Source organism: Xiphophorus couchianus, chromosome 9 (genome assembly GCF_001444195.1).
Source record: "Xiphophorus couchianus chromosome 9, X_couchianus-1.0, whole genome shotgun sequence".
NCBI lineage: Eukaryota > Metazoa > Chordata > Actinopteri > Cyprinodontiformes > Poeciliidae > Xiphophorus > Xiphophorus couchianus.
The window spans coordinates 2,654,124-2,677,503 of NC_040236.1; the positions used below are offsets into that span (position 1 = coordinate 2,654,124).

The 23,380-nt window shown below is 39.7% G+C and overlaps 1 protein-coding gene across 1 annotated transcript in view; it reads left to right on the top strand.

Moving 5' to 3' along the window:
- jmjd1cb (jumonji domain containing 1Cb) overlaps positions 1–23,380 on the top strand; it is a 122,783-nt gene that overhangs the window by 39,478 nt on the left and 59,925 nt on the right. The window contains exon 2 of the mRNA XM_028026981.1: positions 22,675–22,863. Within this exon, the coding sequence (XP_027882782.1) occupies positions 22,675–22,863 (189 nt within the window). The remainder of the gene's footprint in view (positions 1–22,674; positions 22,864–23,380) is intronic.

A 23,380-nucleotide genomic window follows, 5' to 3' on the forward strand; every position in this document is an offset into this window, starting at 1 on the left:
ATACAATAAAGTGTTTTTCACATACTTTGTCCAAAGTCATCATTATTTTAGAATTTGTATTGTGCTGTTGTGGAGTAAGTGTGCAAAGAGGTGGTTGAGGTTGAGACTGTTCCTGTTTTCATAGAACCAAACTGTGCCTGCTGCTTCCAGGTGTTTCTGAATCTCTCTCTGGTTGCTCCTTGGCTCTTGGCAACAGGTTTCATTACTTTGACTTCCACATTGGAGATCTTGTCAGGACCTTAGACATAATAAACAAAAGATGCCTCATGGACCACTCTTACCTATTGTCGGTGATGTGGGGCCGCCATGTTGGAGAGGTTGACTGCTCCACTCAGTGTTGTAAGTTTGGCAGGCACAATAAAATATCATCACATTTAATTGATCATAACTCTCTAAATACTAAACAGATTTTCATGCTTTTTTGCTGGAAACCTTATTCAAACAGCTGTCATAGCTACATGTACAGGGACATTTATTTTTTAAAGTATATTTGAATTGGATTGATACATTCAGCATATAGAAAATAGAATACAAATAGAATATTCTGATTTGATTTATGATGAGCATTTTACAAAGCACACAGCCACTCTATTTTTTAAATCTAAATTAATTTAGTAACATTAATATATATTTATATAAATATACAAATTCAAAATAATACAAATATACTATTGAGAAACATAGATGATTAATAATGATGAATACAGAATAATATATATTAGGCTATGCATATGTACATATACATAAAATATGTCAAGTTTATTTTTTCATGTTTTCCAGCCTAGGAGTTGTAGCTTAAGTGATTCAGCAGCTGAGATTCACCATGCTGTGCAGTGAATCTCACCTTTTTTCATGATGTGTTTATTATTCTTATTCTTTGATTTTTGATCTCATTCCACTGAACTTCATTTATGCACTAATTTATTTAGATATCTGGTTGTGAATTATTTGGGCTCTTACACTCATCTGATGTGAATTCCATGTTAATAGAATCGTTAACATTCAATGAAATACAGTATGATGTTTCTATTGAGTGCGTGACATATACTGAGGCAGGGGGTGGGGTGGGGGTGGCTGGGGGTTCTCAGTTGGTCTGAGTATGAAAGTTGTGAGCAAATATGAACATCCTGAAGTCACATGGCTGTGCTTTGACTGCTCAGCTTTGGATGAAGGAAGGGAGATCCTCAAGGCTAAGGCCTTAGTTCAGCAAGGATGCAGTTGTAAAAGAGAGAATTAGTTTTGAACACACCATTTATTTTAAGGCATTCAGGGTTTCCCCCTGGCGCCCTGCCAGGCTTATAATCCACTGGGAGAAACGCTGGTAGTAGTAGAGACCAACATTAAAATGACTAGTATTTGTTAAGTGTGCATTATTTACAAATTTGGCTTATATTTTAAATCTTTTAGATTATGATATTATGTACCCACTAAATGTGACTTAAAACAAGATAACATAAAAAAGTAAAGTCAGCACATGAACACAAGCAGACCCAGGTCCTTCATCTGGCAAATGTGCAGATGAATTGGAAGATGTTGCAGACAAACAGCTAACCTCTAGAGCATTCAGCAGCTTTTAGAAAACCTACTGTAGCTTTATCCTCTTTGTCCCCAACCTCTTAGTCCATTCTTGGAGCTGCTGCTGCGGTTTGTAGGCAACCTTTCAGGTTGTGCATAAATCACTGTTTATCCTCGCCAAACTGGAGAACCAGGTTTGGATGCTTTTCACCAAACCTGGTGAAAAGCATCCAAAACCTTGAAAAACTTTGTAGAACTCATTTGGCATTTATCAGACACTCTGCCATGCTTGTTATTGATGTGGTAGTGCAGCCAGCCAGCCAGTACCGCTAGCTGCACTTAGCTACTATGTAACATGCATCGACACAGACATACTGCTGTAGATTGTTTGGGGGGGGACTCTTGACAAACAGGAAAATGTATAACCATAAAATTAATCTTTTGACTAAAATTCGCATTATTGTCAAGTCATTATTGATGTCATCAGTTACATTGACAAGTATGATGACACTTGTTCTACTACTATAATGGAAAGACTGCCTTCTAAACTATAAATAGTTTGTCCTTCTAGATTTTTCATGTTTATTCACAAACATAAGCTTCCATGGTTCTGGCCTTTCTGGGCCAAACGTAAACAGGCCTTTTATTTTTGGAAGTCAGAGTTGCACTGTGAGGTTTGGCTCTTAAAAGCTATATAATTAAGTTGGAACTAAAGTTAAACCCAACTGTGATTAGCGTTAACAAGCCAGCAGACAGCGCTGCACTCCATGCCTGTCTCTCAGATGCTGTAGCCTGTAGCATATATACGCCACATGAAAATGCCCTGTTTGTTTTAGTGCAGGTTTTAGTGGACACCCTGTTTAGAATTTGGAGTCAGACATACACACACATACATTGTGGCTTTGATAAGGAAGGATTGATGGATGGTCGTAACAATATTAAGATATAAAAAAGAAAAGGAACTGTGTGGTGAAGTTAAAATGTGGGGCAATTTTAAATAGACATTTGTTATTATGACTGTTCACGAAATAGATTCAGGTATATTTGCTAATTTATTTCAAGGGAATGCAATATTTATTGTGAGAAAATGTAATACTTTTGCGAGGCAATGCAAAAGAAAAGATTTCCCCATGTGCCCTATGGGACTCCGTAGGAACGACAGGTTGTAACAAACAGGCTAGTTTTTTGGGAACAATATTAGTTCCCCATGATTATCGCTGCATTTACCACACCAAATCTTTCCTGAGGCACAATAAAAACTGTGGTTTAACAGATTTTTACAGAAACAAGGAAGCACTCCCACAGGCTTTTGTCATTTAAAGGTGGATGTTATATAAAATCCACTTTTTGAGCTTTATATCATGTTGTGTTATTCCTTTATCAAAAACACAGCTGACGTGTTGCTTTGATTCTTTCTTTCTAAGACCTGGAGGAACTGTGTCCGCTGAGCTCATCATATGAAGGTCTTCTCATTATAAAGCTCCCAAGAACAGTTGTAAATGGCATCATGGAGGAGCGTTGCCATGCTAAGGAGGGTGTGTGTGAAAAAAGTTGGAGCTTCTGAAAAATCTTTTAAATCCATACAGCATTTTTTATAACAACTGAAGATATAAAAAAAAATGCTTGATTGTGCTACAAAATGTCACTATGGACATCCAGAGAAAGAAATCCTCCTAAAGCAGTAATAAATATCAACAGTTTAAACTAGAGTAGAGTTCAGAAATGCTAACATATAATAAAAGGGATTTATATCTTTAAGGAAATTTTCAGCCTTTTTGTTTGTGGTTTCAAAAAGGTGAAGTCCACTAAAGACATGTCTAAATGTTATACTTAAGTAATTTAAGGCATGTTAGCTAAAATTTCACTCACTCAGCTGAATAATGTGTGATGACAGTAATAACACATGAGGTCCCTCTACTGCACTGTGCATAGTGAAGTAATGGAAAGAAAGCTGAATGGACTCCATTGGGGTCTGGAACATAGGAGGTACAGAGGAGATGAGTAAGAAACTAATTTCCCCAAGTGCTTCCAGTCTTGTCTCTGCTATGAAATGTGAGAAGCTTATTGTGTGTTCTTCGGTGTGTGTTAGTGTAGGTTTGTGCTCACACACAACCAGCCTGGACTGTAAAACACTTGGTGTTAGCTTAGTGGTGTTAATTAACATAAACTGAGAGGCTAAAATGCACCTGCAGGGAGAGTCAGATAACATACAGGTAGAAACTCGTAACACCCTGAGCATGTAAAATATGGGCCAGTTTTTCTAGGCTGGGGCTCTGCATCCTCTAGTCCAAAAAGCCCTTTTTACCCTCAATGCAGCTAAAATACCCCATTTGGAGGCGCCATACATGTTCCATAACAATCTTTTGAAAAAGACAGCTTCTCATTTTTGATGAATATCTACTATAGAAAATGTGTCATTTTTGAAGAGCCAACATTTTATTTGTCATGTTTTAAAATAATATCCAAACCAACATAAGACGTTTTAAAAAACAAAGATGTATACATTGTCTTTTATAAGATATTTGTGGAAAGTTATATAAAAGATGAGCACATACTTTCCAAACCTAATGACAAGAAAAGTATCACATTTCCACAAATGCAAAACCTGTTGTTGTTATTGTATCCATATTTAGAAAGACTAGTTTTATTTTCTTCAATCGTCTTAGCTAAAGTTCTAAAGAACAACTGTAGAAGATTCAAAGAGCCATTTGTGGCTCCGGAGCCTCAGGTTGCAGATGGTAAGATTTATCCTGTCAGTCATCTGTAAAGACTGTATTTATACCACAAGACTTGAGCCTTTTGTAGTTGTTTAAAACAGCTGGGATGTTTGGATCGCCTGAGTTTGTATACTCAGTTATTGGTTGGAAGGCTGGCCAATTTATGAGCCAGTCCATAAATTCTTAAGATATTGTTCATTTGCCATGTTTTTGCATACCTGTCTGATTTCCAGGAAGGTGAATCTGTGAGCAGCGCAGCGTTGCAGTCAGTGTGTTGAAGTTGTGACACTCAGCCAGCAGCTGAGACAGATGGGGAAGAGCTCAAAGTCAGCAGCTTGATGTTGTCACCTTTATCAGGAAACGACTCACTTTAGGGTTGTGTGTGAACATGAAGTAGATCTGTAAACAAAAACCCAACATCACTTAACCTTTAGCTCCAGTCAGATGTTCATTCATAATAATTTAATAGTTTAATAGTTGACTAATAATGCATTCCTAAAATCCAAATCTGCTCAGTTTTAATTGAGTTAAAAAATGTTTTTATCTGAGACGATTTTAGCCCTCAGGACTCAGCTGTAGTGATTTCTAATGCCTGAGCATCTGCAGACAGTGTTTACATATCCATATTTACATCTGACTAACTGAAATTCAGAGCATGACTTTGCACTGATAGAAATATGTGAATTAATGCACAACATTTTTATCACTGTTTATTGTAGTACTTCGGAATCCTTTTAAGTTTTGGAGACATGGGAGTTGTTTTGTTTGGTTTTGCTTTTTTTTTTAGCAGTTTGGTCATTAACTGATTGTGATGTCTGTTGGTTTCTAAAGATGGCCGGCCTTTCTTTATCCCTGCCCAGGACAGAGGGATTAATAAAATCCATGTATGCCTGCGTTGTGCAAGCAGCCATACAGTGTGGGCCAGACGAGAGGGATTTTCCCATACTGCTTCTGCTGCGGCTGCCCTAGATTCCAAACAATTGTCTCAATACAACTCTGCTATTATTAGAGCTGTATTATCAAGAGAGATGGACTGAGAGAAAAAAGGAAGGAAAATCAGGCAAGGATGTAAAAGTGTCAGGAGAGAGACATGCGCTTGTTTCTCTAGCTTTGACCTCTTTTTAAAACTCATGCTTTTCTGTTTGATTAGGGCAGATCTAAATAAGCTGCTTTATCAGGCGTAGTTACAGAAATGACTCACATTTCCATTTGACACCATAGAAACAGTAATGAGAAGTGATGACATTTCTGCTACTGTTTGTTGGATATAAAATCTTTGTGTCACTGCAGTGAAGCAGTGCAGAGTGGGACGGTCAGACAGCAGCAGGTTGGATCAGTCAGTCAGTCAGTCAGTCAGTCAGTCAGTCAGTCTGCTGTTGGCTCGTCTCCTGTAGCACAGAGTTTATTTTGCTGATCAAAATCAATGACTCAACTTGTTGCTGTCGTCTCATCCTACGTCTACACCGCCATGCTATTTTTGGGCCTGTTCTTACCCCCTCCCCACCCTGTCTGGATCACACACCCCTTGAGGAAATAAATGAGTAGTGTTTGAGTGGCAGAGACATTGAACACGTCACTCCTATTGGTTTCCTTAAGCTCCATCTCTGCCTTGCTAGTTATCTCTCTACCATTTCTGTTTGTTTTGTTCCTCTCTCATTGGGGTTTCTCCCAGACCTCCACACCCTGCTACACATCCTCACCATGTGGATCAGTCTTGTCATGTCCGTTCCCATGTGGTTTTCCCAGAGAGAACCAACCCTGTGGAAGAAGGAATGTCTCTTCATTCCGTCATTGGGTATTACTTCAGCTTACACCTAGTGAGCCTACACAACAGAGCCCCTCACCTGCTGTAAATGGTCCCAGTTCTCTGCAAGGGTTGCTGTTAAAGGGACAGTATTTTTTAAAATTGACTTTTTTGAGCATTACATCATGTTATAATGTTATCCCCTCATCAAAAATATACCTGAAGGGTTTACTTGATTCTTCCATGCATGTTTAAGAAATATTTTAATCACCCGTGGCAACCATTCCTCTGTGCAAAACACCGACCTATCGCTGCCTTCGGGATGCAGGTCTTCCTCAGAGCTGCAGCGTCCAAGTTTCTGAGCTTCTGCCTCACAGAGCAGCCCGCACCCTGTCCCCCCACTCCACTCCTCCAGACTAGCCAAATTTGCAAACACCTGAACTTTCTATCAGATGTAGCTCATTCTAGGAGCTACTTCTTAGTGTAACTCCAGTAAAAACGTTGTCAACAGGTTAATAGAGGAGCCATGTTGTAATGACTTCCTGACAGCAGAGTTCCAGAAAGAGCAGGTATTTTTTAAAGAGAGAGGCCCAATTTAAAATGTATTAAATTTTGCATTTGATGTATACAGCACTTTTATAACAACTGAAATTAACATAGTAACTTGATTGTGCCATAAAATTCAAATATGTGACAAAAAACACATAGTACTGTCCCTTTAAGAACAGGGTTCATTGACTGGATCCAGGGGGAGTGTCTGTTTTGGCTGCAGCTCTATGCAGTGCATTGACCTACTTAAACTGTGTGATGTGTGATATCAGAAGCTGTAGCTTTTAAAATGTCTTATGGCATAAAAACCACCACCTTTCCACATTATGTTCTTCTCCTCTGAAACAAAGTTATGGGGAAAAACTTAAATATGTAAATAGTATAAAGTTTGTGAAAACTTTTGAATTACTCCTGCCAAATGGGCAGTTGTAACTCACACAGGACATTTTTGAAACAATTTACTGGTGTGCCTCAGATTTGTATTGATTTTCATATTTCACTCTGTACACTAAAGACGGAGGATATAAATTCTATATACGTGTGTGTGTGACTGTATATGATTATAACACCCAAGCATTAATAGCTTAAATAATTTGATTATAACCTATTAAATTAAAAATCACTTGAGGCATTGTGTGTCTGACACACATCAATAAATATGAATTTAATCTCTGAGGAACTGATTTTTCTTGCTTTTGGTCTGTTTGTTCTGCGGCTGAAAAATCTCATAGCTGAAGTCCATGAAGCTGCTCTCTGTTGGTCACTGCAGTGTGAACAGCATTGAGTGTGTTGATGGTGATCTGGACTGGATTACCTTTCCCCTTACCAGCATTCCAGAACCTGCTGCACAGAGCTCTGAAATGGGTTTGGTTGTATTTCATTATGTGTGCAGCAGCAGTGGCTTCTTCTGCTTTGGTTCTACCTTTGCATCATAATTATCTCAGCTTGGATGTGGTGCACAGTGCACCGATGTGAAATCATGCAGCTGATAGAAAATCACAGACCTGTTTAGGAAAGCTGTTGCCATGGATACAGATTTAAATCCTAAATGATTCAGCTCCCATCTGTCACCTATCGTCTCTCTTTCCAGACCAGCACAACTACTGCAGACTTTAGTCATAACTCACTGATCCACGTTTTTCACTACTGATACCGATAAAGATATGAGGTTCCTGTGTCCGATACTGATCTGATACAGAACAGTGCTGAATTAACTTACATTTGTTTTGTTTTTAAACGCAGACAAATTCACTGAATTACAAATTTATTGAAAACTCTGCACACACCCATAAAAATGTAAAGTAAATAAATAAAAATCACAACTTGCATTTGCTCAGTTAGTAGGGGGGAGCACCAATAGCAGTTTTCGGGCAATTATCTGATTATTCATTTTTAAAAAGCCTGACCTGTCGATTCTGATTTTGACTGACACCAACATTTTTGTTTTATTGGAAATATTGCTACATATAGCAAGAGACTTGCTGAGTTGTTAACAGTGAAGTGACTGTTAACTGCAAACGTGCTGACATGACCTGGCGGGCTGGTCAGTCAGTCAGACTCTCACAGCAGAGCAGAAGAGGACAAAGGTTGATTTTTAGACCTTTGCTGAGGGAGATCAGATTAGTGGATAAGATTAGCATGTAATTATTGGCCACTCACCGATCTCCCACAGTTAAATAAATCCACACCGACAAATCAGCTAGCTGATAAATTGATGCACCCCTACCAGTTAGCGCTATTATAACATTCAATGTAAAATAAATAATAATAAAGAACCTGAAACTAACAAAAACCATAGATTCACAACTTTTGGCAAACATGAAAAAATAAACTGCAACGAACCTTTGAAATGGTTCAGGAATTCTGAACCATTTCTGGAACTCTTTTGAGCATCTGATTTACATTCAAAGTCTATATGGTGGCGCATTTCGAGTCTAACGTGGCGCAATTTGAACCGTTTGGAGCGTTTTGAACGTTTGACGTGTCGAGCATGTCCAATGTGTCCGACGCTCCACATAGACTTTGAATGTAACTCAGACGCACCAGATGCCCAAAATGCATTTGTTGTGAACACACAAAAAATGCATGTGTCGAACTTGAAGCATCAGACCTGTTTGGTGTGAACACACCACAAGTAAACATGTGAGATGTGTTTTACCCTGCACTGCTGCAGTAGCCCGCACAGGCTAGTTTAGATTAAAATAATCTGATATTTGCTTCTAGTCATGTTTTGTATCAGTGATCTGATCTAACGGATTTCTCGCATTTCTCAAGATCAGGCTTGAGCATCACCGGCAGGTTTTTGCTTAAGAATGCTAGCATTTCTGCTCTCTTGGCTGTTGGTCTGATTTACTTCTCATCCAGGATAGTGGAGGTTGTGCTGAACAGCCGTTCACTTTTGACACTCTGTGCAGAGATACATGAAGGCACTGGCAGCAGCAAGGCCAGGAAACCGCAGGCTGTTGACTCCCCTGTATTTGTATCTGTGTCAGGAATGGTTTCCTTTGTAAAATATCCATCCAGCTGTTCAGCAGTACTAGAACTGTTTGCTGCCCTTGGATTTTTCTCACACTCACCCGAATTTTGTCAAATTTTTTCATGAAGCTGCTGCTGCTCCTTCTGGTGGCTCTAAAGCCTTGGCTGCTCCATCAGCAGTAGCAGTCCTCAAGTCTTCCTCCAGCTCCTTGGCTAGTGCATTCTTCCACTGGTTAACTGAGTCTGGACTGGTGAGAAATCAGAAAAAACAAAATGCATTGGGTTCAAATATTAACTCAAAAGGTAATACTTCGCGAGGTAAAAATAAATAAATAAATATAGATAGAAAGATCACATTTGCCAGTTATCTAATAATTTCACCTATAAGCGATTACTGTAGTGTCTAAGGTGGGTATATTTATCTGCTCAAATCTCTATTACAGTTGCATAATGTTTGTCACAAGGAGAGAAACAAAAACATCAAAGTATATCACCATGCTGGTAATTTATTGAGCTAATCATTCCTGTTATATGAATACAGTCTGAGCTGTCTGTATCGAGGGTCCAGCTGAAAGTTCATACAGAGGTTCATCTTCCACGGTGCTAAAGTGCTTGTCAACAGCTGCTAAGACTGTCTTTTCACGGTCATGGTTTAGCATCCTCGGTTTCCACAGAGAGGCGTTTGAGAACGGTGATGCTTGGGATGACATCAGCTGTAGAGGTTGTAGCTGTGTTCACCTTCCTATTAAACTCCTCAAACGGTTCAATGGACGTCATTATTTTCTCAGTCAAGGCCCACTGGTTGGTGGTGGCTGCAGAGGGCAGCTCATGGTCAGCAGAATAAAGTAGACTGTTGGTTTGTGTTCAGTCAGACTCGACCATGTGGTTTCTGTTTTGACCTCCGGTTGCAGGCGGTTAGGTTGAATGTTCGTCTCCAAATGGATGTCCTGCTACCGTGAATATGCTAGAGAATGTTTAAAGTGTCCGACAATTGGTCATGAGGCTGAAGTTGGTTTCTGATTGCAGCTTCCGAGTCGGGAAATGGCTAAACGGCGATTCCACCTAATTCTTCACTACTTTTAGCATTTTCCCTCTGCTCTAATTAAAAAACTCCTAGACTTTTCAACCTTGGACTATTCTCAACTAATGGTAGAATAATTAAAACCAACTTTGAGATTTGTGAACTCTTTATTTAATTTGTGGAACTTCAGTAAGGGGCGATTTCAGCACTTTTTAATCATCTGGACCACACTAGAACTGCTCCAGCTAGAAAACTACAACACCTAGACTCTTCAAACCTGGACTAGATTATTCTCTTACTGGCTAAATAATTTGAGCATGATGAAAAGACAAATGTGTGTCCTAGTTAAAACCATAAAAATGCCAAATTTCAAACATGCAAACATTTTTATTTCACAGTTTTTCTTTGATTTTGGAGATTTGAACGTCTTTCTGCTCATAGTTGAATGAGAAGCTCTTCTCTCTCACTGCAAAAAAAGACATTCAGTTCTGAATCACTTTAATTATTTTTCTGTTCTTTATACATGAAGTGATTTTCTCACATTGCTACAGTCATTTTAATTCTCTTGCTTCTCCTCCGGCTATGCTCAGTTTGATCCACTACCCCGGTCCTGATTAGTGCTTTTGTGTTTTCCACTGCATTTATGGATGCCTGCATTTTCCTAAAAATACAAACATTTACTTTACATTTCAAAAAAGATTATTTAGAAACCTTTCATTTTTTCTTTATGCTAACCTGTTTCATTATTTCAGACCTTGCTTCTCCTCACCTACTTCTACCTGTCTTTGTTCTGACCTCTTGACTTTTAAACAGATTTCTTTTGAGAAATGTTTTTGTTGAAGAACAGGTGAAACTGAGGAGATTTATTGAGCTAATCAGTCCTGTTATATGACAAAGGGGAACAGAATCCCAGATCGCTACAATGTTTGGCATTTTTATGCCGTAACTAGGACTTCTCATACTAACACACACTTGCCTATTTGCCAGCGCATGACGTCACTCAGACCACAAAGCATAGAATTGGACTGAATAGATCGGTCACATTGTCACTGATACGGACATTAATATTGGATGGTGCACCTCTAGTGACAACATTGTTGGACATGTGCCAATTTTAATCAGATTATTTGTTAGAATGAGAATTGAAAGCCTGTTGCCACCGCAACACAACACGTTCAGCTTTTTTTGTTTTCCATCTCACCTTGTAAGGATGTCTCATTCCATCAGAGACATTCTCTGGCTTCAGATTGTAAAGGCTGGGCATCTGCAGTAACGATCATCTCTGAAGTTTACACAGAGGAGTGTTCATCATGCTTCCACTGCTGCTGCTGTCAGATGTTCCAACCCGGTCACTAACCGGCAGCCTGTCTCACTCCTACGCAGCTCACACATCACTATGCACTGCATTCAATTCTTCTGACACGTTAGCATATTTAATCATTTACACACAAGTTCACATTTCACACTTAACACATAAATAAATTATAACACATTATGAAGTTCTATAGTTAACTGAAACCAGGGCATTAATGTCCCTATCCTGGTAAATGTTCCCAATAAAATAAACAGATGCTGATTTGCATCTTTGCAGATGAGAAATCAGACTGTAGGTAAATAAAGCTGGCAAAACCAAACAGTTTTATAAATAAAAATAATTACTGTTGAGTTCTAAATATGGACCAACCTTTAATTACCAGAATCCTGGATAAATGTTTCCACCAGTCATGTAACACTTCTATGGAGAGAGTATATAACCAGTTCCTTGCTATCTTTTAACACTAGTCCTACTAATTTACATAAGCTGCATCTTACAAAGGACTACTACTGTATATCCAGTGGTATACAGTGGTGGTTGCAGTATGGACAGGTCCAGACTGCAACATCCAATCAGGTCACAGAGAGGTCCAGGACCTACTGGCCTACTGTCGAGAAAGGAGCAGCTAACATCTCTGCAGACCCCACACATCCCGGACCCAAACTGTATAGACTTTTACCTCAGGTCAGTGTCACAGAGCACTGTTTGTACAAACGATCCACCACAGAGACTATGTTTCTCAACAGGCTGTTCTTCTGATGAACACTGAGCAGGCAGAGCACCCTGATGACTTTCTGTTTTGTGAAAACACTGTACATGTGTATTTACAGAAACAACAATTCTTTTTATGTATGATATATTTATATTGCCTTCATTGAGACCTAGTTAAATTCCTTGTTTGTATGGACGAACGTGGTGAATAAAGTTGTGTCTGATAGTGAAATGACATGGTGAGGAAAGAACATGATGTGAAAATATTAAAGCAGCACCTCAGGACGTTAAAGCTTGGGGTCTTCAGCTTACCATCAAATTAGAAAAACGAAGGACACTAAAGTCAGTGTTTTGGAGTCCTGATGATGATTATTTGTGATTTACAGTTATTTTTTAATGAAGATTGCAATATAGACGTAGACATAGACTGTTTTTATTGTCATTCAATTGTACATTTAAAATGTACATATTGAAAGAAATTTTGTTGCAAGGCCCAGTAATAATAAAATAATAAGTAATAAAAGTTCAATATAAGTATATACAATAAAAGATTAAATTAATGGCAGTTTAGTGGTCTTATGGCATGTAGCTGTTGTGGAATCTGGTTGTTCTGCATTTGAAGCTGCTGAATCTTTTCCCATAGGGCAGCAGGGAGAACAAACCATGCTGAGGGTGGAAGGGTCTAGGATGACAAGGATGGAAAGAAACTCAGTCCCAATGATTCCCTCAGCTGTCCTCATCATTCTCTCTATACGTTGCTAGTCAGAGGTGTTGCATGCTCCAAACCAGACAGAGGTGCTGCTGATCAGTTTGTTCTCTATTGTCCCTCTGTAGAAAGTGGTGAGCATGGAGGGGCAGGTTTGCTCTTCTCATCCTACGTAAAAAGTGCAGACATTGTTGAGCTTTCTTCACCAGACCAGAGGTTTGGAGGGACCAGGTCAAAGTGTCAGTGATCTGTATCCCCAAGAATCTAATGTTCCTGATCTGCTCCACTGCCGCATCATTGATGAGGAGTGTGTGACTTAACAGATTTTTTCTGAAATCAACAACAATTTCTTTTTGTTTTGTTGACATTCAGGGTTAGATGGTTTGCATCACAGCAGTCCACCAGATGTTTCACCTCCTCTCTGTAGGCCAGTTTGTTGTTGTCCCGGATGAGACCCACCACTGTAGTATCGTCTGCATACTTAATGATGTGGTTCGTACTGAACCTGGCTTGGCAGTCATGGGTCACTAGGGTGAAGAGCAGTGGGCTCAGTACACAGCCCTGGGGGAGCCAGTGCTGATGGAGATAACCCTTGAAGCATTTTTACCAACCCTCTCAGACTGGGGTCTGTCTGTGAGGAAATCCAGCAGCCAGTTACACATGCTGAGCTGAAGTCCATGAGTATTCTTCCCCTGCTGGTGTTTCAGGCTCTAGTGCAGTGTTGGAATGGATCAAGAGGAGGGAGTGTTGAGATGATGTGATCCTTCACCAGCCTCTCCAAACACTTCATCAATATGCCGTTTGTTATGGATGATTCATATCATTTTCAGGCAAAGCAGGCCAACGTTTTTAAAAATATTTCGCTATATTTGAAAGTAAAGTGAAAAAAATAGACATTTGAAAAAGTTGCAGCTGTTTTTGTATGTATTGCATATTCAGACAATAATGTTCTGCCATAACTGGTTAAAAACATGATTAATGTTGTTAATAATTAAAGTGAATTCATAAAGTAGCTACATTTTAATATGATTTTGTCAATTAAATTGACTAGTTTTAGTTGACTGAATTTTAGTCTGAACTAGTCTAAACTGGTTGACTAAAACTAAAACAATTCTGCTGTCTAGATTGTGACTACAAAGACTAAAAATAAATACAATTTTTCTGTCAAAATTAACAGTGATCAGACTTTGGACTCTGGTTATTTATCCTCAGAATCCTGATTTAAATCTGTAGATATTAAATCTACATATAAATCAGTATTCCCATATTTGGTTCTTAGAATCGTCTTTGTGCAGTCGGTGTTTAGAAACTGCAGCCCAATAATTTTCCCTCTGAGCCCAGCAACGTCTTTCCCTTCATCAGGCCCTGTCTGGGTTCACCGGGATGCTAAATAAATTAATGGGTGCTAATACAACAAGTCTGTTTGGACAGATGTGCCTAATTAGTCGATGTTCATCTTCTTAATACTAATATACTAACATACTTGAAAGGGTTGATCTGACATGGTTCTCAGTGTTGTTTTAAACCATTCTATTTTGCTTCGTTAAACTCTAGGTTTTGCAAAAGAACACGTCTGTCTTTATACCCAATTATCTTTGACGTTTCTAATTTTTTAAAACAATATTATTTGAACTGCTTGTACTTCATTCCTGCCCAGAGAAATCAATTTGTGTCTTTTCTATGACTGTCTGCATTACTTAAAGCAAAGCTGAGTCTCAGTCTGTGGGAAAAGAGCAGGAAGCTGCTTGAAACCTCATTACCAGAGGGAGCTTGGAGGGTTTGAGGAAGAGTTTCATCACAGCAGATTCAAAGTAAGACTAGTTTTATTGAAACACCAACATACTATAAGGTAATTTAATAAAATGGTTCAACTGCTAAGGAATCTTATATGCAGGCTTGAGTGATTATTGGATCTGCATTTAAAATATAAATATGGCATTCAATAATCCTGACATCAAGATGTGGTTAACACCTGTTTGTGTCTTTGTCTTCAGAAAGACTCTGCATGGTTGTAGCAGCAGTAGTAAGACTTGCAGCCTCTGTTTTTCCTACTCTGTATTCTGTAAAGCTCCAGTTTTCCCTGCTGCAGTATTTAAGAGGCAGATTTGGCTGTTCTCTCCACTCTGGTTGGCTGCTTCATGCTCATTGGCTCCCAGGAACCTCTGGTGCAGCCAGCCAGAAATCAGCTCCTCATCTGATGGTGATGGGCAGATTATACTCCACTGCACCACTAAAACCACATTTAAATGACAATACACACACAGCTTATTAATGTTACAGTTGATAACTGTGGCAATATATTGCTTAAATTAATAAATCTAAAATTCCGCATAGTAAATTGCTGATGATTGTTATCACCCTGACTTTTATTCCCGATTTGTATGTAATGTTTAGACAGTTTTACGTATGTGACTTCATGCCTGACTGTAAAATGCACAGAGAATGATAATTTGAGGACATCGGTTGTGCAGATGTTCCTGGTTTATTTATATAGCACCAATTCACAACAAATGTCTTCCCAAGGCACTTTACAAGAAACATCATTTTGGTTTAATACTCCATAAATTCCAATTAATCCTAGTTAGTGCATCAACTTTAGTTAATTATTCAAATGATATTTAAAGGGGAAGTATTATGTGTTTTCCATTCACATAGTGCCATTTGTAGGACAGTAAAGTAACTGTAAAAATGTATATTCATATATCAAATCTGAATTAAAAGAGACTTTACTTCTTAATGTAATGGCATAAATTCGATCTTCTGTCTCTTTAAAAACTCCTGCTCTTTATTAAACTCCGCCTTCATGAAGTCACCACAACATGGCTTCTCTGGTAACCCTTTAATAATGTCTTTACCAGCATTTCACTGAGAAGTAGCTCCTATAAAGAGCTCAGCAGTTCCACCAGGTGTCTGCTAATTACTGTTGGCTAGTCTGAAGGAGCCGAGTTGGGAAGTTGCTCTGTGAAGCGGAGGCTCTAAAACTTGGAAACTGCAGCTCTGAGAACAAGTTACGTCTGGAAGGCGGGGCTAGGTCCAACCAGGCATTTTGAACAGCTGAATGGTTGTCATGGAGATTAAAGAATTTCTCAAACTTTCATGAACCATACCTGGATTGACAACAATCTCATCAAAACAATTCAATAACATTATAACATGATAGAATAGAATAGAATTACTTTATTCATCCCAGCAGGGACATTATTTCGCATTTACAGCAGCATAGAGACAAGACACACAACAACCAGCACTGAGTAGCAATTGTAGACAAAATAAAAATAAAATATAACATGCTGTCAATATAAAAAGCAACTTAGAGCAGTCCTTGCAAAGATAAAAAAAAAAATGCAGGTACAGTATGTATATGTAAATATATGTACAGCAAGTGTGCCATAGTGCAGTTGTGCAAAATTGGACTGATTAGTGCAGAACAATGATTTAGCTTTTATTGTACAGTGAGATGGCATGTGGCAGGAAGGATTTCCTGTATCTGTCCCTACGACAGGGGGACGTAGGGATGTAGGGATGATGTAAAACTTTTTTTTAAAAAAATCAATTTTACATGATACTGCCCCTTTAAAAAGTTCCTATCTGGCCACAGATTGCATTTAGTCATTGACCTGCAGCAGCAGCGACAGAGGACAGTTGCTGGCGTTGTCGTTGACTTTACAGCAATCCCTTTTGATCCCATAATCCCGTTAGACATTCACTGGTCTGAACTTGTTCCAGATTCCCCTCAATTTATTCCAAAGAGCATTATGGATAATGCAGATAATATTAACTTCATTATGTGGCTGGGCCTTGGTGATATAAAAATGAGCATAATAATATATGATCTTGCAGAACTCTATTTTATTTTTAAGTCCATAAAACTGACTGTTCACTTCCAGATGGTCAGCTGTTTTCTACATAACTTCACTGTCCACAGATGCTTTATGTAAGTAAGTACACTATGACATCCCCAGGGCTTTTATGTTGCTAAATGGTTTCCAGCACCAGACTGGGACTGGGCTCCAGGCACTGCTACAGGATTCTATTAAAACAAAAAACAAATGGTGTGGAGCTATTTTATTCATCCATCCATCCATCCATCCATCTTCTTCCGCTTATCCGAGGTCGGGTCGCGGGGGTAGCAGCTTCAGAAGGGAGGCCCAGACTTCCCTCTCCCCGGCCACTTCTTCCAGCTCTTCCGGGGGAATCCCGAGGCGTTCCCAGGCCAGCCGAGAGACATAGTCTCTCCAGCGTGTCCTGGGTCTTCCCCGGAACACCTCACCAGGGAGGCGTCCAGGAGGCATCCTGACCAGATGCCCAAGCCACCTCAACTGGCTCCTCTCGATGTGAAGGAGCAGCGGCTCTACTCTGAGTCCCTCCCGGATGACTGAGCTTCTCACCCTATCTCTAAGGGAGAGCCCAGCCACCCTACGGAGAAAACCCATTTCGGCCGCTTGTATCCGCGATCTCGTTCTTTCGGTCATGACCCAAAGCTCATGACCATAGATGAGGGTGGGAACGTAGATCGACCGGTAAATCGAGAGCTTCGCTTTTTGGCTCAGCTCTCTCTTCACCACGACGGACCGGTACAGCGCCCGCTTGACAGCAGACGCTGCGCCAATCCGCCTGTCGATCTCCTGCTCCCTTCTTCCCCCATTCGTGAACAAGATCCCGAGATACTTAAACTCCTCCACTTGGGGCAGGACACCCCCCCTGACCCGGAGAAGGCACTCTACCCTTTTCCGGCTCAAGACCATGGCCTCGGATTTGGAGGCACTGATCCCCATCCCGGCCGCTTCACACTCGGCTGCGAACCGCTCCAGCGAGAGCTGCAGATCACGATCTGATGAAGCCAAAAGGACCACATCGTCTGCGAAAAGCAGAGATGAGATCCTAAGGCCACCAAATCGGATCCCCTCAACACCTTGGCTGCGCCTACGAGCCCGACTTACTGCCGTGAGCCCACCACCCGTGGGAGGGGCCAAAGGGGTCGGGTGCACTGTGTGATGGGTGGCGGCCAAGGGAGGGGACCCTGGCGGTCCGATCCTCGGTCGCAGAAACTGGCTATTTTATTCAATGGCATTAAGTATGTGTGTGCATGCAGTCATATAATTTGAGGGAGTATTTGATGGAAGGAAGTTAAAAGGTCTCCAGCCCTCTGATGCTGGGTGAAAGGAGTTTTGTCTCCATCAGACTTTGTTTAGACAGGAGTAGAAGGAAGCTGATTTGAAGTCTGGTGCACATGAAAACGTGGGTCCCAGTTTGCTTGCAAGTGAACACTTGTGTGGTTTGCTTACAGTGGGAAACGCAAACAGACTATTCAGTGATGCCAAAGAAAGGAAATGAACCGTCGGTACAGAGTAATATGTGGGATACATCAGTGCCCCCCCTTCTGCTCATATCATTCAACTTCTTGTGAGAAATCAATCAGTTTAAATTAGAAACAGGAAGCCCAGGTCTGCATGGCTCTGGTTAGTTTTCATTGTGAACAATTGGTGCTGGATGGTTTTCCGTTTCTTTGTGTTTTTCCCCTCCGGTTCGGTCATCATCGGGCTGTATGAGCTGCAGCTGTTGTGACTGTATCACTTTGTCCACTTTGATTAGTGCAGTGTGAAAGTGAACCAATCCAAATGAAGCTGAGACATTTTTCTGTTCCTATCAACCGTTCTGTTTTTGACTACAGTTCCAGTAGTGTTGGACGTCCAGACCTGTTTAGACTGACTGTGTCTGGCTCTGGCCATGCTGATGCCAGAATGGGACAAGTTTCCTATTACAACTACATTAAAAAAAAATTAGAATCACTTGGAAAAGTTTGATATTTTTTGCCCATTATTTCAGAAAGTATAACTCTCATCTTAAATATATTCTTTACACACAGTGAAACAGTTCAAGTGTTTTTCTACAGAGAATGAAAACCCCAATTTCAGAATCTCAGAAAATAATTTTACATGTGGTTTTAATAAGCAAGGATGTCTGAAGCAGAATTGTCAGGCTTCTGAAAAGTGTTTCTTCATGTGCACTGACTCCTTCCCTTCAGTCAGATTCAGAACACATTCATATGAATCCTGAACAGCAAAGCAGATGCATGAGCTTTGTTTTAGACTGAATTTCTTCTTTCATTTTAAGGGTTTTACCTTTCATATTTTTTATTCTCATTTTAACAATTAGCAACCTTAAAGACATGTGTGTGTGTGTGTGTGTTCCATTTATGTAGACAGGCCAACTAAACAAAAACACACACCTGGCTTCGGCCTCAGCTCATTAGTATCAACATGTTAAAAAGTCCTTAGAATGGCACACGGAACCACAGCTTGCTCTCACTGCAACTCCCAGTTACTATAGTAACAGTCTCTGCCACAGATCTTCCCCAATCCTCATGTGTATTATTCTTATCTGAGAAGACAGTGTAGTTCTTTTGATTTCTTTTCTTTAAGGGCTGTTTGATCATTTTTCACAAGAGATATTTAGTCTCAGATGAGTCACAGCAAAAAGACAACAGATTCACCGGGAAGACCCCTCTCCTCCTAAAGCTTCACCATCATTGATGGAGGATGATGATGATGATGATATCAAATGATTGTTAGCTGAACATGTCATAGTTGTTAATGATTGGTTTATTATCTCAAATGTCTGATTAGTTTCAACTCCCATCATCCTCAGTTTGATGTCATAAATGTCTCTGCATTGATTGGTTGCTAGTATCCAGATATAACGACGCTCCAAATAATATTTCCAGTTATGTTTTTTTGTCCTTTTAATGAGAAACCAGATGAAGTATAAGAGTGACTGAAGTTTTCTCTGGCTGCATGAAGCATAGATGAACACAGAGCTGCCCCCACCTGTTGCTAGGCACTGCTGCACTTTTCCCTTTTGTATGAGGCTAGTAAAATTGGAAATATGTTGAAAAACTTAAAAAATATATAATGTATTCATGTACTGTATGTATGCATGCTTTATTTAACCAGAAAAAATAACTGAGATAAAAAAAAAATCTCTTTTCCAAGAGTGGCCTGGCCAAGACAGCAGCAGTAAAACATACAGCAAACCCAAAGTACAAGACCAAATCCACAAAACAGATAACTAAGAGAAATCACATCATTAGGGCATTACAGAAGCCAGATGATCTCATTTCTCTGTTCTTTAGAATTGATTGGTAGCAAGAGGTGAAAATTTCAAATCCTCCTGGATATATTCCGTTATTCCAAAAATGTTTTTTGTAACTGTAATATTCAATATTTGACACTATTTTAGAAGCAGTAGGGATAACTGTTTTTCTGTTTTAAAGGAGACTTATTTTGCAAAATTCAGTTAATGCATTTTTTGTATTTCCTCTCTATTGCTTCTAGAAAGCAAAAAACATAAGTAACTGAATACTATCACCCAGCTGTTTTATGACAATAAGTTGATGGTGTCTGGAAATCGAGCCGTTTCAAAAGCCTCCCAATTATTAAATCATAGTTAGCACCCACTGCCTTGTTACCTTGCAACCCAAGCTGAGCTGGTAAGCTGGTTGGGAGCTCTATACGCTGTGCAATGGCTGCTGGGAACGACGGTGTTTAGTTGTTGATTCACCATCCAGAAACCTCTATTGGCCAGGACTCTCCACTTCTTCTGCTTCCGGGTTTCACTCAGAGTCAAAGATGGCCAGTTGGACTATTTTCATCTGTTTGCAGCCATTTTCACATGTATGGTTGTAAACATAAATTTGGAGGGCGTGGCCAACAGTGGCTTATTTGTATTTAAAATGGCGAGACTCCTTAGACAGCTCATTTTGAAATCTTACAACAGGCAGAACTGAGCAGACTGAGAAATGATCTGAGGATGATTTCCAGTAAAAACATAATGAACATGGTTTTTATAGCCCACAGACCTATCATAACTAGATTTAAACAAAGTATAATAGGCCCCATATAATTACAAATAATTTGGTCATGTTCAATGTTTTGCTTAAATGCAGTGAGAGCAGTATGTTGTATCCTACAGTGAGAATCTCCTGGCAGCCCATGTCTTTATATGTGTAGAACTTTGCTTTAGACGGGGCGCTCAGTATGCTGAACATACTCATCGCCCCGGAAATGACATGAAACTATAGAGTAAGGTCAGTGGATCTAGTTGAATCACTACATGAATGAATGAGCCATTGTTTCCAAATGGGGAAAAGTTGCTCCAACTAATCGCCTCATCAGAAATGGATGGTGATTGAGGGCAACTTTTGTTGTGTGGAATGCAGGAGGAATAAACGGCTGGATCTGTCATCCACCATTCTCTGAGGTGGAGGAGTTCCACCTAGCGTCCTAGAGTGACTTTTAATGATTTAGTTGAAACAAAGTGGGAAATTCGTCCAGGAGGGAGAAGAGGCAAGCATGACATCAGGCAGTAAGAAAGGAAAGTCTTCAAACGTGTGGAGAGACTGCAGCAGCCGTAAACAAAGAGCCAGCCTGCTTCCCCTCACTGCCTTCTGGCTGGGAGTGATCACTCAGTTGACTGCAGCAGGGCATTGTGGGAGGGGAGGAGGGCGGGAGGCTGATTAAGGAGAGATGCACTCGTTGATCCCTTTTCCGCTCTGTCTTCCACGCTGCCTGCAAAGAGAGGAGAGGGGGAGGGGATGAAGGAGAAAAAGGATGGAATCAGGAGACGAGGGAAGGATGGATGATTCATGCGCACATCTGTGCACTCCAGCAGTAATGGATTATCTTAAAGAGGGCATGGAAAGGTCTCTGGCTGCTGGCAGTGGATGTTGACTTTATCAAATTGCATTTTCTATTATACATTAGGAATTGATGTAAAAAAAAAGCCAAAGGTTTGACTTTATTTCTTCTGATTTCATCTCTGTTTAACTACCAGCCACTGGTTTAGTTATAATGGCATTTTAGAATCACTTTGAAAGATGCTTTGAAATTCCAGGTCTGGAATTCTGGAACCTCTCTTTATTTGTATTTCATCTGAGAACTAGAATATCAAGAGTAACTGATGCATGTTTTAAAAAAATGTAATAAAATGTAATAACCAGCTAACCAGGCCTTTCATCTTTTTATAATAACATTTATAAATGTTCCACATTTATAAATGGTGGAACAGCCTGTTTTCCTTCCACATAGGACCAGGTTTGTTTGGTCAACTTTTTGGTCTTAAAACAAAAGCCTTACTATCAACCAGCTTTTTGAGTTTTTTTCAGGTCATTTATATGTGACAAAACTGCAAACCCACAACAAATTAGGGCTGAAATGATTAATCGAAATCATCTTGATGAATCGATGCCAGAAATGGTCAAATTCAGAACTAAACCAATGGTTTGCTATTTTATACAGACACAAAAACACCATTTGCTGAAAGAACAACATACTCAGTAATACTGTACAAAACTGATACATTTTACATTTAATATTAAAAGAAAATCCTTTTAACCCTGTTAATATGTTCTACCCAGAACTACTCAAGTTATAGTTTTGGATTCACCTGGTGCCAATTCGTAAAATAAATAAATAAAAATCCTGTTTTGCACCTTTCACATTAATATTATTAAATAATCCCCAGATCAGGCCTACACAGAGTCCAGCAGAAAGTGTCGAGCTTTTCCCATGTTGATATTAAAAGGATTTGTTTTGAGCTTCATATTTATGTTTTGTGTAAAGGAATGCTATTACCGAATTTTAGACAATAAATTGTTTTTGTATTCAAGCAAGTTGTTAAACTATTGTATTTTTAAAATTGTATAGAAAATGCTTAAGTGATTAAATGAAAAATGCAGAATGAGGCAATTTTTATCAAATTAATTGTCAGAATAATTGATTACTAAAATAATCACTGGCTGTAGCCCTAGCACAAATCTTTAGTTGCTGAATATGGTGGTGGTGGTTTTATCATCGCTGGACACTGTCACATTACCTTCCTCTCATAGAATGCTGTTATTAACAGGAGTTGCTCTGTCTTCAGGTGTATGTGGAATTTGATGACCAGGAGTGGGAGAAGAGGGAGTGGGTGAAGGTCTATGAGGATTTCCAGCTGTTTCTCCTGGAGCACCAGCTGGTCTGGGCAAAGAGGAAGGAGGGAGCAGCTGGAGGAGCCGGAGCTGCAGGCCTTCTGCAGGGAACCAAGGCCAAGCACGTCCAGTGGCCTGCACTGGTAAGACCTCACCTTCCATTTTAGGGGCTGGAGTCACATGACCAGCTCAGTCATGTGACTGACCTGGCAGGATACAGAATCCATCTCTTGGAGATGCTGCTATACACGTCTGCTTTCTGATGCATTATCTTTCTGTTTTAGACAAGTTTTCAGTCTGATTGTTATCAGTCTTTTACATCTTCTGGTAAACTTCCTAAGGCCTCTTTATGTCTCCATAATGAGGTTGTTTGCCAGTTTGTCTTTGTTTTTAAGTATTTTCATAAATCTGGTCAAGTTGGCTCAAAGCTTCACACACCACCTTAAATCATTTCTGTTGGAATGACGTTGACAATCCCTGTTCCAGCTGTGAAGCTTGGTTTATGTTTGACACATGTACATTCAGCCCCAAAACTTTTTATTGTTTTTGGAACCAGATGGGTACAACTTTTGCAGCATTTATGCTCTGTGTCTCGTCGACACTACTCTGATTCTTCAGAGTAGAGCAAACAGGTAACACTGCACAACATGTTTAGCAGTA